The sequence below is a fragment of the Jaculus jaculus genome, chromosome 10 (assembly GCF_020740685.1).
Source record: "Jaculus jaculus isolate mJacJac1 chromosome 10, mJacJac1.mat.Y.cur, whole genome shotgun sequence".
NCBI lineage: Eukaryota > Metazoa > Chordata > Mammalia > Rodentia > Dipodidae > Jaculus > Jaculus jaculus.
The window spans coordinates 1,143,361-1,156,219 of record NC_059111.1 but is presented as its reverse complement, the minus strand read 5'-3'; the positions used below and the strand labels follow the sequence as shown (position 1 = coordinate 1,156,219).

The window sequence follows — 12,859 nt, the reverse complement described above, 5'->3', positions numbered from 1 at the left end:
GCCAGAATGAGACCCTACCTCAAAAAACAAACAAAACAAAACAAATCAAAACAAAAACATTGTTCTCATGAAGTTAGAGCACCTGAATATGCAAGCCCCAACACACATAGCTGGAATCTACTGTGGTAAGGCCCCAACTTTCATTTGTGTAGGGCGGGGAGCGTAGTATATCGTGGTGTGTGTGCATGTAGTGTGCACATGTGTACATGCAGATTCACACACCCTGTGTGCACGCATGCATGCATGTAGAAGCTGGGGTGAATTTCAGGTGTCCTCCCTATCACTCTCCCACTTTATTTCCCTGAAACAGAGTCTTTCACTCAACCTGGAGCTCGCCATTTTTCTGTTAGACTGGCTGGCTAGGGAGTCATTGTGATCCTCCTGTCTCCACCCTTCCCAGCACTGGAGCTACAAGAATGTGCAACCAGGCCCTGGTTTTTACAATTCCTGGGGATCAAACTCAGGTCCTCATGCTTGTTTAGCAAGTGTTCTTATCCACTGAGCCATTTCTCCAGCCCCTCATTTGTGTTTGAATACTATTCCTCTTAGGTAGTTGTTTTTTTTCTAACATGCATGAAGATCCTGTCTTTTTGTTTTGTTTGTTTTTGGTTTTTTGTTTTATTTTGTTTTGGTTAGGTCTCACTTTCTAGCCCAGGCTGACCTGGAATTCACTATGTAGTCTCAGGGTAGCCTTGAACTCACAACAACCCACCTACCTCTGCCTCCTGAGTGCTGGGATTAAAGGTGTACGTCACCATGTCCGGCTAAACAAAGCACCCTCTCATCATTTAATGACAGCAGCCATGATTTGTAGTGATAATTATCTACACTCCATGGCTGACCCACTATGGCATTTTGTCTATGGCAGTCAGTGAGAATCATCAGAGGTGATTTGTTAGTATGTTGGAGTTGAACTCACTCTCTGGTTTAGGATAGTTTGCTTATACGCTCGGAATTTAAGTTTCTGCAGATCTCACATGAAGGTCCACCTATCAGAACATGGCATATAGTCATGTAAAAGGACTTTCTGGAACGTCCCTGCTTACATAATAGAAGCAGACATGTCATTGTCTCAATTGTGGTAATCTTTTATAAGGGCATATTATGTCAAAACCCATTGGATTGCACATCTCAAACATGTTCAATAAGCTTACATAAAGCTGCATGAAAATGTTATATACAAGAACATAGAACATGAACTTTAGAGTTAGGCCTGCATTTGTGGAGCCTTGAGTGAGTCTTGCACTTCCTGAGGCTTAGCCTCAGTTTCTATTGTACATTTATAAAATGTTTGAAAGAGACCATTAAGTATAAACTCTCTTCTTATTTCTTTATTTTCCCCTTCTTTTTTCTTTTTAGGACATATAGCCCCAGCTGGCCTTAATCTTTTTGCCTCAGCTTCCTGAGTGCTAAGGTTAGAGGCATTCACCACCATGCCAGCCTTCCCTTCTTTTTTTTATTTTCAAACACAGAGAGAGAAGGAGAAAGGGCATTCCATGGTCTCATCCCACTGCAAACAAAATCTAGGTTATATGTGTCACCTTGTGCAACTGGCTTTACATGGGTTCTAGGGAATCAAGCCCAGGCCATCAGGCTTTGCAAGCAAGTGCTTTTAACCACTGGGCTATTTTCCCAACCCCTTCCTTCTTATTTCTGATAACCACATGTGCCCCCATTTCTCAGTTATAGGCAGAATTAATTGAACTCTTTGTTCCAGGGAGTGCAGAAGAGTTTAACTATACAAGAATGGGAGGCAATACTGTCATCAAGGGTGTGAACGACAGAGCTGACATGGTGGAGACCCAGAAGACATTCACACTACTGGGTAAGTGACAGTTTTTCCTATCTAAGGGCAAGGCCATGCTTTAAAAAGAAACAAATTAACTGGGTGTGGTGGTTTATACCTTTAATCCCAGCACTCAGGAAGCTGAGGTAGGAAGATGCTGTGAGTTTGAGGTCAGCCTGGGTCTACAGAGTGAGTTCCAGCCCAGCCTGGGCTAGAGTGAGACCCTACCTCAAAAAGACAACAAAAACATCTATATATTCCACCACGTGTTCTTCCCATGAAAATTTCCTCCACCATTGGAGATCAGTAATTTTTGATGACTACATCACACACAGTATACATTATTTTTCACTAATTTCCACAGCAGCAGGTCTGAGACGGGATTGAGGTCAGAAAGACGTTCTCACTCTTGGGTCTCGAGGCACAAAAGTGCAAGATTTGTCCTGAGCACTTAACTTGCCTCTCTCCTTAGTCCCATCCTTACACGTGGGCCTAGACATTGCCCCCCACATTACAGAGAGGTGGAGTGGAGCATAGCAACCCACCTCCTGTGGGCTGCTACTGGCCAGGGTCTCCACTGACCAGGTGGAGTAGCAGCCCCTCCACCAGTTACGAAGAGGGACCCTGTGTCCAGTGAGTTTGTTGTCAGAGACGCTGGCCTGATGATTTCTGTCATTGCTTGGCAGTCAGACCTCCCACAGTACTCAGTCACTTGTCATGAATTCACTCCAGATTTTTCACGTGGCATGAAATCAGTCTGTGGCCCCTCACATGTCATTGGAAGACTGGAAATATCTAGTTGTTCCAGTTTTCTTTTTTTAAAATAATTTTTTTTGTTTATTTTTATTTATTTGAGAGTGACAGACAGAGAATGAGAGAGAATGGGCTCACCAGGGCCTCCAGCCACTGCAAAAGAACTCCAGACACACCTGGCTTACGTGGGTCCTGGGGAATCCAGCCTTGAACTGGGGTCCTTAGGCTTCACAGGCAAGCACTTAACCACTAAGCCATCTCTCCAGTCCCTTATTCCATTTTTCTATTCCTGTTTCCCATACTTTACTGGCTTAAATGACAGTTTCTTATTATAGCTCATGACTCTGGATTTACTAGGCCCAGCTGAGTACATCTTGGGTACATGATGATTGCAAGGGCTGGCTCCTTGGGCTCCTCCATGGGAGCTGGGGCGGCCAGAACCACTGATCTCATCATGGCATCCTCACAGCTCCTTGCTCTCAAGGCTATGGGCTTCTGACATCCCATTTAGCTACTTCCAGAGCCATTTGAGACACTCAGATGGAATCTGTCAGACCTTTCATGATCCCTGTCAGAAGCCACATGGAAGAACTACTGATTTTTTTGTTTGTTTGTTTTGTTTTTCATGGTAGGGTCTCACTCTGGTCCAGGCTGACCTGGAATTAACTCTGTAGTCTCAGGGTGGCCTTGAACTCATGGCAATCCTACTACCTCTGCCTCCTGAGTGCTGGGATTAAAGGCATGCACCACCAAGCCCAGCTTAGAACTACTGATTTTTGCTATTTAGAAGATCAAAAGAAAGTCAGCAGGCCAGACTCCTAGGGAAGGAGCCACACAGTGCAGCAACACTGGGTGGTGTGGCAGGGGCCACAGTTAGGGATGTTTAGGGAGTAAAAAGTATTATCTGAAAATGGTCTCTGAATTGTGGCCTGTTGTGTCAGCGTGGGAGATCAGTATTCACTGAATGAAAAGAATCATTAAACAACGTCCCTTGTCAAGGGTCAGCAGAGTGGACTATTTTAAAATGTCTTATTTACTTACTTGAGAGAGAGAGAAAGAATGGGCACACTAGGGCCTCTAGCCACTGCAAACAAACTCCAGAATCATGTGCCACCTTGTGTACCTGGCTTACGTGGGTACTGGGGAATCAAACCTGGGTCCTTAGGTTTTGCAGGCAAGTGCCTTAACCAAGAATCCATCTCTCCAGTCTGAGTGGATTATTTTATAAGTGAGAGTTTATTGGAACACTGCTGTCCTCATTGGTCTACATATTGTCTAGCTGTTTTCATGCAATAGCAGAGGTTCGTCATACTGAAAGCCCTACAAAAAATAACAGAAAAACAATGGCTAATCTGCCTTAGTTGGCAGACGGTGTATGATTGGTGAGCTCTTCAGTGGCTTCATGAAATATTTGAAAAGGTCCACAGACCTTTTCTTTTAGCTTCAAACCTGGATTTCCCCTAGGGACTCCATACCCAATAAGGTGGAATTTAACAAGTTGTAGCAGTCCATCGTTATTGTGGAATGGATTCAGGCATGTGACTAGGTGACTCACTGCCACCTTGAAACTGTCATTACACACTCCCATGGCAATGGTCTCATACTGTGTTGATGGGCTGGTCTGATCCTATGCTGTCCAACACTGATCCACCAGCCCAAAGTGACTGTACATTTAGATTTAATCAGGGTGGGGTACAATTTAAAGTTGAGTTCCTCAGCTGTACTGGGCATGTTCCAAGTGCCCATAGTCATTGGTGGTTGGTAGTTGCCATGTTACTTAGCATAGATACAGCGTGTTTCCATCACTGTGGAAGAGACCATGGAATAGAGCTTCTTCTAACAATGTGAATACCTTATTTATCCTGCTGCCCACAAACTGCGCCCTTTTACTTGAGCCTTGGCATATTATCTTTCTTAGGCAGAGTTGGCTTCAAGGCAGACTGCCTAAATCAAATCATATATAGGCTTATGACACACTTGGGCACACCATTTTTTTTTATAAAAACATGCTTGATGCCAGATGTGGTGCTACACATCTATAATCCCAGCACTGGGAAGGCAGTGAGATCCTGAATCTGAGGCCAGCCTGAGCTACATAGCAACACCCTGTCTCAAAAAAGGAAACGCAGTGGTAGAATGCTTGCCTTTGTGCAAAGCCTAGGGTTCCATTCCCAGCACAGCAAAAGAAAGTGTGCATGTGTGCATGCACACACATGTATGCATATGTGTGTGCATTTGGCCTGTGTGTGTGCACTCTTATGTGTGCTTAATCAGTTAGTATGGATTCCTCCATTGGTGTGGCTTGATACAGAGACAGTAAAACCTGGGCAACTGAGCATTAGGCCACTTGTTTGCTACCTCACGTGGTCCTGAGTAAATCCCCGACCTTCCATGCCTTCCTTTCTTCCTTGGTGTGGTGTGAACAACACCGTGCCTTCCCTGGTGTTGTGAGCGTGAAACGGGATGATGCATGAGGCATGCATAGTGCCAGGACACAGCTGATCCAAAGCCGTATTTCCTTCCCTCCGTCCCCTCCTGGGGTCTCTCCACAGGTGCTGATGTCGCTCCTTTGCTCTGTTCTGCTATCCCTTTCTTTTTCATGTGATTCATCCACTGATCCCTGCCACTGGCTGTTATTTCTGATGAAAATAAATCTCGGGAAATAGCCCAACCTAGCCTGCACAATGGCCTCGAGGAACATGACCAGGTGCCACTCTCTGACATCTGATCTGGCCACCATTGCTCTAGAGTGACTTTGACTCTGTAAAGATTACTCACCTGGGGTTTCAAATTCTTTCTTCCATACTTGGCTTTGGAGTGGCTACTGTACTTTTTTGTTTCAGGAAGGCATGAGTGGTGCAGGGATTTATCTGAGGATGATGGATAGATTGTAGGGGTGCCAGAATGAAGGCTCCAACCTAGCCTTTCACTTGCTTTTCATCTCTTACTTACCTGTCAGGTCATCATGTTGGCCACCTCAGGCTTACCTCTCCTTCACCCTGGTAGTAACTCCAGTCAGGAAACAGCAGACTCCTGGGCTCAAATGAGCCAGAATCTTTCATTTATTTCTAGTTCAACATCTTTTCTAACTTTGGTTTTACTTAGTCTTAAAGAAGAGAAGATTCGAAAGGTCTTTTTGAAAATGTTTTATTGACAGTTCTCTTACATGCACATAATGTATTTTTGTCAAGAATGTCCTCCCATTACTTCCTTTTGTCCCTCCTCCCCGATCCCTCTTCCACTGAACCCCTTCTTTCTCAACAGTCCCTCTTCTATTTTGATGTCATATTTTTTGTCCTTCTTCATCATCCATGATTGAATGTTATGGGTCCGGTATCATCCAGGTCTTGTGCAGGTATCAACAGCCACTGTGAGGTCATGAATGCAGCAGCCACTGGTGTCTGGAGAAAGCACTCCAAGGCACTCCTCCCCATCCTCTGGCTCTTACATTTCAAGGCACCCCTCCCCATCCTCTGGCTCTTACATTCCAGAGCACTCCTCCCCATCCTCTGGCTCTTACATTTCAAGGCACTCCTCCCCATCTCCTGACTCTTAAATTTCAAGGCACTGCTCTCCATCCTTTGACTCTTACATTTCAAGGCACTTCTCCCATCCTCTGACTCTTACATTCCAGAGCACTTCTCCCCATCCTCTGGCTCTTACATTCTTTTTTAAAAAAATATTTTATTTATTTATTTGCAAGCAGAGGTGGAGAGAATTGGCCCACCAGGGCCTCTAACCACTGAAAATGAACTCCAGATGCATGTGTCACTTTTACATGTGCGTTGGAGAATTGAACCCAGCTTATTAGGTTTTGCATGCAAGTGCCTTAACTGCTGAACCATCTCTCCAGCCCCTCTTAACATTCTTTTCACTACCTCGTCCACTGTGTTCCCAGAGCCTTGGAGGGTGTGGATTTGCAAGGTCAGATTATTTAGGCATCTGACTTTTCTATTAATGAAGTATTCCAGGTTTCTTCATGTGAGAAGTGTAGGTGACAACAACTCTTTTCTGATATCCAGAGCCTGGGGAGAGCCAAAGAGGCTCTCCTCTCCAGCATGGAGCAGGGAGCTCAGATAGTGATGTGGAGTCCCAGTGTCTCCCCACACTCCTGACTCACATTGGTGACACTAACTCCCCGGCTGGAATCCTGGCCAGCACAGGCTAGCCCAGCCCACTGCTGACAGGTAGACGCATGGTCTGCCTAACACCAGGTTTATTTTCAGCTCCAGGAAATGTGCTGATTCCTCATGATAACTGCATATGATCTCCAGTCACAACTTATATTCCACATAGGTCAGTTGAGGATTCAGAGGGTAGCACGTGGCAAACTCACAGTAGGACCAAAGAGGCAGTTTATTTATGGACAACACAAAGATGTGCGTGAAGTCAGGGTGAGCCACCAGGGCCAGTGGGGACCTGGGAACAATGGCAAAGCTGTTCTGTCCTCCTACCTGTTTGAGCTCAGGGTTGTTTTAGGATCCTGAAGTGGAATTTAGGTAAACTCAGTACCAGGTCAGGAGCAAGGATGTGTCAGTGGAACCATCCAGCCAGGCAGGGACCACTTCTTAGAAGAAGCCAGGGAAACCAGGCTCAGAACCTCCCTCCTTATCCTTGCTCATCTCCTCCCAGGGCTTCCCATTAATCAGACCCAGCCAGAGGCCTAGGGGCATGAGGTCTCATTGTGTTGGTCTACACAAGTTGGTATGCTGGAACTGACCCCTCCAGCTTCTCACTTAAAAGGATTCTAGGGATTGGAGAGGTGGCTCCATGGGTGCTTGTCTTGCAAGCATGAGCATCCAAGTTCAGATCCTCAGCACCCTCATAAAAGCCAAGCCAAAACTGGTGTGGTGGTGCACTCGGGAGCAGAGGTAGGAAGATCGCTGTGAGTTCGAGGCTTCCAGGAGGGTTTCCAGAAAGAAAGACAGTGCTCCTGACGTGGGGAGTGTTTCCTTTAGGCTTCCAGAAGGACTTCCAGAAAGAAAGGCAGTGCTCCTGACTTGGGCAATGTTTCCTTCAGGCTTCCAGGAGGACTTCCAGATGGATGTTTTCAAGGTCCTGGCCGCTATCCTGCACCTGGGAAATGTTCAGATCACTGCAGTGGGCAACGACAGGTCCTCGGTCAATGTAAGATTCATGTTCACTTCACTGTCCCAAGGTTGGTGGTCAGGAGCTCAGCAGCCTGTGTGTCTGAGTGTCAGGCACAGTTGGACCTGCTGGGCAGACTGGTTTAGCAGGAACGAGGAAGAGGGTTTCTAGGGTTGCCTGCCTCCCCTTGTCGCAGTGGGGGGAAGTATTTCCTATTGTGTTCTTTTATTCAACTAATACTTCTGAAACCTATTGTGTGCCGGGAGTTAATGTAGTCCTTGGAAACAAAACTGAACCAAATAAGAAACCCTGGATTTACAGCATGTGATCTGGGGAATGGCAGAAGGAGACAGTTAACATGGACTCTGGAAGCTGGTAGTGGCTGTTACAAAGGAAAATAAGCAAAGTTGGGCTGCAGAGGGTCTGTGCCTTTTGTGTAGAGCCTTCAGGGACAGCTTATGTGGTGAGACAGCAGTGGGCAGAGGCCAAAAGCAGAGGAGGAAGCAATCATGCCTCTCTGAGAGGAGTTATGCTTGAGATAGAAGCCAGTGCCCCGGAGGCAGGAGGTGCTGTCTGTACCCAGGCCAGGGTGAGGCTGTGTGTCACAGATCATGCAAGGCTGTGACAACACCAGGACCCGTCTGCCTCCGGACAGCTTCTCCATTCCCATGTCAGTGTACAGGCTTCCTTTCTGGGAACGTGTTCCATGTAAGCTTTGTGATTCTCTCTCTCCCTCTCTCCCTCTCCCTCCCTCCCTCTCTCTCTCTCTCTTTCTCTCTCTCTCTGTCTTGTTTTGTTTTTTTCCAGGGCTGAGAATTGAATTCAGGGCCTTGCACATGCTAGGCAAGAGCTGTACTGCTGAACCACATCCCCAGCCCTGTGAGAGATTTCTTTATTGAACAGACACAAGATTAAATTCAGTGCATTTCTTTATTTTTTATTTGTTTTTTTATTTTTATTTCTGTGACAAAGAGAATTGGTGCACCAGAGCCAGTCACGGCAGTTGGACTCCAGACACATGTGCCCTCTGGTGCTCCTGTACAACCTTGCGCACTTACGTCACCTTGTGCTTCTGGCTCCCATGGGATATGAAGAGTTGAACAGGGGGCCTTAGGCTTGACAGGCAAGTGCCTTAATCGCTAAGCCATCTCTCCTACCCAAATTTAGTGCATTTCTTTTTTTAATTTTTCATTTATTTGCACGTATTTGTGTATGAGTATGTCAGGGCCTTTTGCCACTGCAAGCAAACACCAGATGCTTAAGCCCCTTTTTTGAGTCCAGCTTACATGGATGGCTTGGGAATTCAACCTGAGGCAGTGGGCTTTGCAAGCAAGTGCCTTTAACCACTGAGCCACCTTCCCAGGCCCTTGTTTTTCATAATTTTGGGGCTTTTTTCCCCCAAGATAGGGTTTTACTATAGCTCCGGCTGACCTAGAATTCACTATGTAGTCTCAGGGTGGCCTTGAATTCACAGTGATTCTCCTCTCTCTGTCTATCAAGTGCTGAGATTAAAGGTGAGCGCCACCATGCCTGGCTCTGCATTTCTTTTATATAATACTTCAAATAGTAATTCTTGGGGACTTATGTGTTCGGTTAGGATCACGGGTGTCCATGGAAAAAAGAAAATAAATATTAAAAGATGTTTCTGTGATGCACAAAATGACCTTGGACTAACATATCTGTCTTGTTCAACCTGGGAAGGGTGAGAGGGCTATCTGATGCCTCTTCTTACAAAGGCACTAATCCCATCATGGGAGTCTTACCCTGAAACCTCACCTAACGCTAGTCATATCCCAGTGGTGTCATCTTCAAACGGCACACATTGGTAGCTTCCACACCTGAATTTTGAGGAGCACACTAAACATTCAGATGATAATAATGTCTATATTCCTGTCCCCAAAATAACTGATGAGACTTGGTAATTTTGTGCAACCAGCAATTTCCTAGCTATCTGGTACCTATGCGAGACAGCCATGCGGAGTGGAACATATGCCTTTTGGCTCAGTTACTTAGAAGAGCTTCCTCTGCTCCAACCCTACCTGTGGCCATGGCCAGGAGGTGCTTTTCCTTCTTCTCTGCCCGCTGTCACATTCAGTGCCCTTCCACCACCTCCATGTCCGGCTCTCACAAGGACACACTCTTGGATGCTAGGAGGTACTTCTCAGACAAGGGTCAGGGTATAATTGGCACTTGAGCTCTTTGCTCATGTACCCCAGAAAATTTCTGCCCTTTTCTTCTCGAGCTCCCATGAAGTAAACACATAATCTCCATTCAGATGTCATCACAATGAGCTCTGTCTCACGAAGGTCATGGTGAAGACAAGTGTTTTAGAGGAGAAAGGCCTCTAAGACACGTCATCAAAGAATGCCCATTTTTGGGCTGGAGAGATGGCGTAACGGTTAAGCGCTTGCCTGTGAAGCCTAAGGACCCCAGTTTGAGGCTCGGTTCCCCAGGTCCTACGTTAGCCAGATGCACAAGGGGGCGCAGCGTCTGGAGTTCGTTTGCAGAGGCTGGAAGCCCTGGCGCGCCCATTCTCTCTCTCTCCCTCTATCTGTCTTTCTCTCTGTGTCTGTCGCTCTCAAATAAATAAATACAAAAAAAAAAAAAACCCTAAAAGTCAAACTGAGCATGGTGGTGCTCGCCTTAAAAAAAAAAAAAGAATGCCCATTTTGTAAGTATTGGTTCTAGCTTTGGGACCCACATACACACATTTATATCAAGAACATAGAATTTCAGACAAGTTAAGTTTGGATGAAACTTTCTTCTTTAAAAATCAAAACAAAACAAAACAAAAAAAACCCTGCTACCTATTTGCATTTCCTTCTAGCAGTATGCAGCACCTCTAGCTGATTCTTTTTCTTTTTTAGGGCTTGGTTCTTTCTTAGAAGGAAGGAAGCCAGGAGCTCTGCCGGTCGCCTCCGTGGCTAGGCTAGGAGGTTAGACTAACTAGAAGCAGCCTGTGCTGTCGTGCCAGGCAGAAGGGTGCGGGTGGAAGGAGAAAGGAGGCGACAGGACGCTTTAGATTGCCTCCTCCCCCACATCCTGATGCCTTAACAGTGCAGGCACATGGCTCACGTGGTTGTCGGAGATGCTGCCTGCCTTGGAAGGGTGGTGCTGAGTCACACGGAGTCACACTCCCTACGCAAGTGACAAAAGCACCTCTGAACACTCGCTGGAGACAGATGGCAGCACCTCTCCTTGTATCTGCAAGCCAGCTGGACAGCTCTTGTGCCCAGGCTGGGGAGAGAAGGTTCGCTTGGAACGTCCTGGAGGGTCTCCCACCCCAGTCCTCCTGTCAGATAAGTTAGCTCAGGCAAGGGAGCCTCCCTCAGTCTGTCCACCAACCACATGACACACAGGCACCTACCAGATCAGATCACCCAGGCAGACCCTGACCAGATGAGGTGGGGAAGGGTGAGTGCACATCCTGTAAGGAGGTGTGGGGGCCCAGGGAAGTCCTTGAATCCCAAACCCTAGGTTCATTTCTAATTTTAATCAACGAATTTTATTTTCAAAAAGCTGAGAAGGATAATTATTAAATTATTATGTTTATTGAGGGAAGTACAGAGCCAAGGAAAGGCTAGAGATCCCACGTGGAGGGTCTGGGAAAACCATGGAAAGAAGAGAGAGGAAGGAAAGATCAAGGAGCTCCTGCCATGTGGGGAGCTGGAGGGGATAAAGAACCCATGTGGAGGGTAAGGGCTCTGGGCCCTCCCCACTGCTCAATCCTGCTGAGCCTGGGCGGAGCCAACCCAGGCCCAGCCAAGGGAAATAGCTCACCCACCGCTGGAAATTCCCAAGTGGTCAGAGCCTGCCCTCCCCTTACAAAGGTATTTATAACCTTATAGTGGTGGGCTGTCTTCCCGCTCTGGTGAACCAGAGGGCCAGCTGGTTGGTTAGGGCTAGGGGCTGTCTCAGGAAGAGGCTAGCCCTGACACTAAATTCCAGGGCTGAACCACGATGTTTGTGGAGAAAGAGGTCTAGGGAACTAAACAAGCGGTAAGAAGTCAGGTCATCTTTGGTTTCTAGCAAGTGCAGACTTTCTTACTTCCAGAGGTCCAGTCACCCTAACTGTAACCCCCTCTCAATCTGACTGTTGACTTGCCAGGGTGTGTGTGATGTGAAGGGCAGCAAGAAACCTGGGGACTGTGTCCACAAGGCACAGAGCAGGGCCGGTGGCTTCCAGGGCCAGAGTGAAGAGTCCCAGAGGGGCGAGGTCAGATGTGAAGGCACCACTGCCGTGGGATCTGTCAGGGTCAGTGTGACCTCTGCTCTACCTCAGGCCTAGACTCCATTGCCAGAGGCCTGGGGACCTCATGTGGCTCCTCCTGTCATGCCCTTCAAGTGGGACACTGCTACTTTGGATGCCTGGTGGCCCTGACTGGGCTTGTGTTTGCTTTTGAAGGAGGACAACACTCACTTGAAGGTGTTCTGTGAGCTTCTGGGCCTGGAGCATAACAGCATGGCTCAGTGGCTGTGCAATCGTAAAATTGTGACCACCTCAGAGGCAGTGGTGAAACCCATGACCCGGCCTCAGGCCATCAACGCCCGGGATGCATTGGCCAAAAAGATCTACGCTCATCTGTTCGACTTCATTATAGAGAGAATCAACCAGGCATTGCACTTCTCAGGCAAGCAGCACACTTTCATTGGTGTTTTGGACATTTATGGGTAAGATTCTCTTCAGCGCACCTGCCTTTCCTCATTTAAATGTCAAATGCCCTGTTATATTTAGATCACTTCTTTCTTTTAATTTTCTGTGTTTTGCATGATTATGAAGATAGAATTCTCTGCACTTTAGATGCTTAGTATAGCCTCCAGGACCATGGCGTCTTTTCTGTGGAGTGCATTAATAAATATTAAGCTAATAATAGCCAACATCAAAGCTCACTGTGTGCTAGTACCCACACTGACTGGTCGCCATGCAGTTTCTCCCTTAATCCTCAAATGGTCAGATAACTACCCCGTCCACAGCTGCCCCATAGGTCGGAGAACCCAGCACAGTGTAAGACTCTGGTTACTTCTGCTCCCCTGAGGAGCAGAGCCGGATAGCACCTTCCCATTTCCCAGGGGAAGTGACAGTCATAGCAGACTGCCATCTGGCCCAGTTGGGGTGGTGGGGGTGTAAATTCAAACCCAGGCCTGTTGTCTCCCAAACTCAGACACCGAAATTCTCCACTCTTGGATGATAAAGTAACCCAGTTGTTCCACCCTTTCCAAACAACCCAGTAC

The 12,859-nt window shown here is 47.0% G+C and overlaps 1 protein-coding gene across 2 annotated transcripts in view; it reads left to right on the top strand.

Moving 5' to 3' along the window:
* The window catches only part of Myo5c (myosin VC), a 92,154-nt gene that overhangs the window by 23,588 nt on the left and 55,707 nt on the right, over positions 1-12,859 (top strand). For both annotated transcript variants that reach the window (XM_045161098.1, XM_004662479.2), the window contains 3 exons: positions 1,718-1,825; positions 7,560-7,666; positions 12,033-12,298. In XM_045161098.1, the coding sequence (XP_045017033.1) occupies positions 1,718-1,825; positions 7,560-7,666; positions 12,033-12,298 (481 nt within the window). The remainder of the gene's footprint in view (positions 1-1,717; positions 1,826-7,559; positions 7,667-12,032; positions 12,299-12,859) is intronic.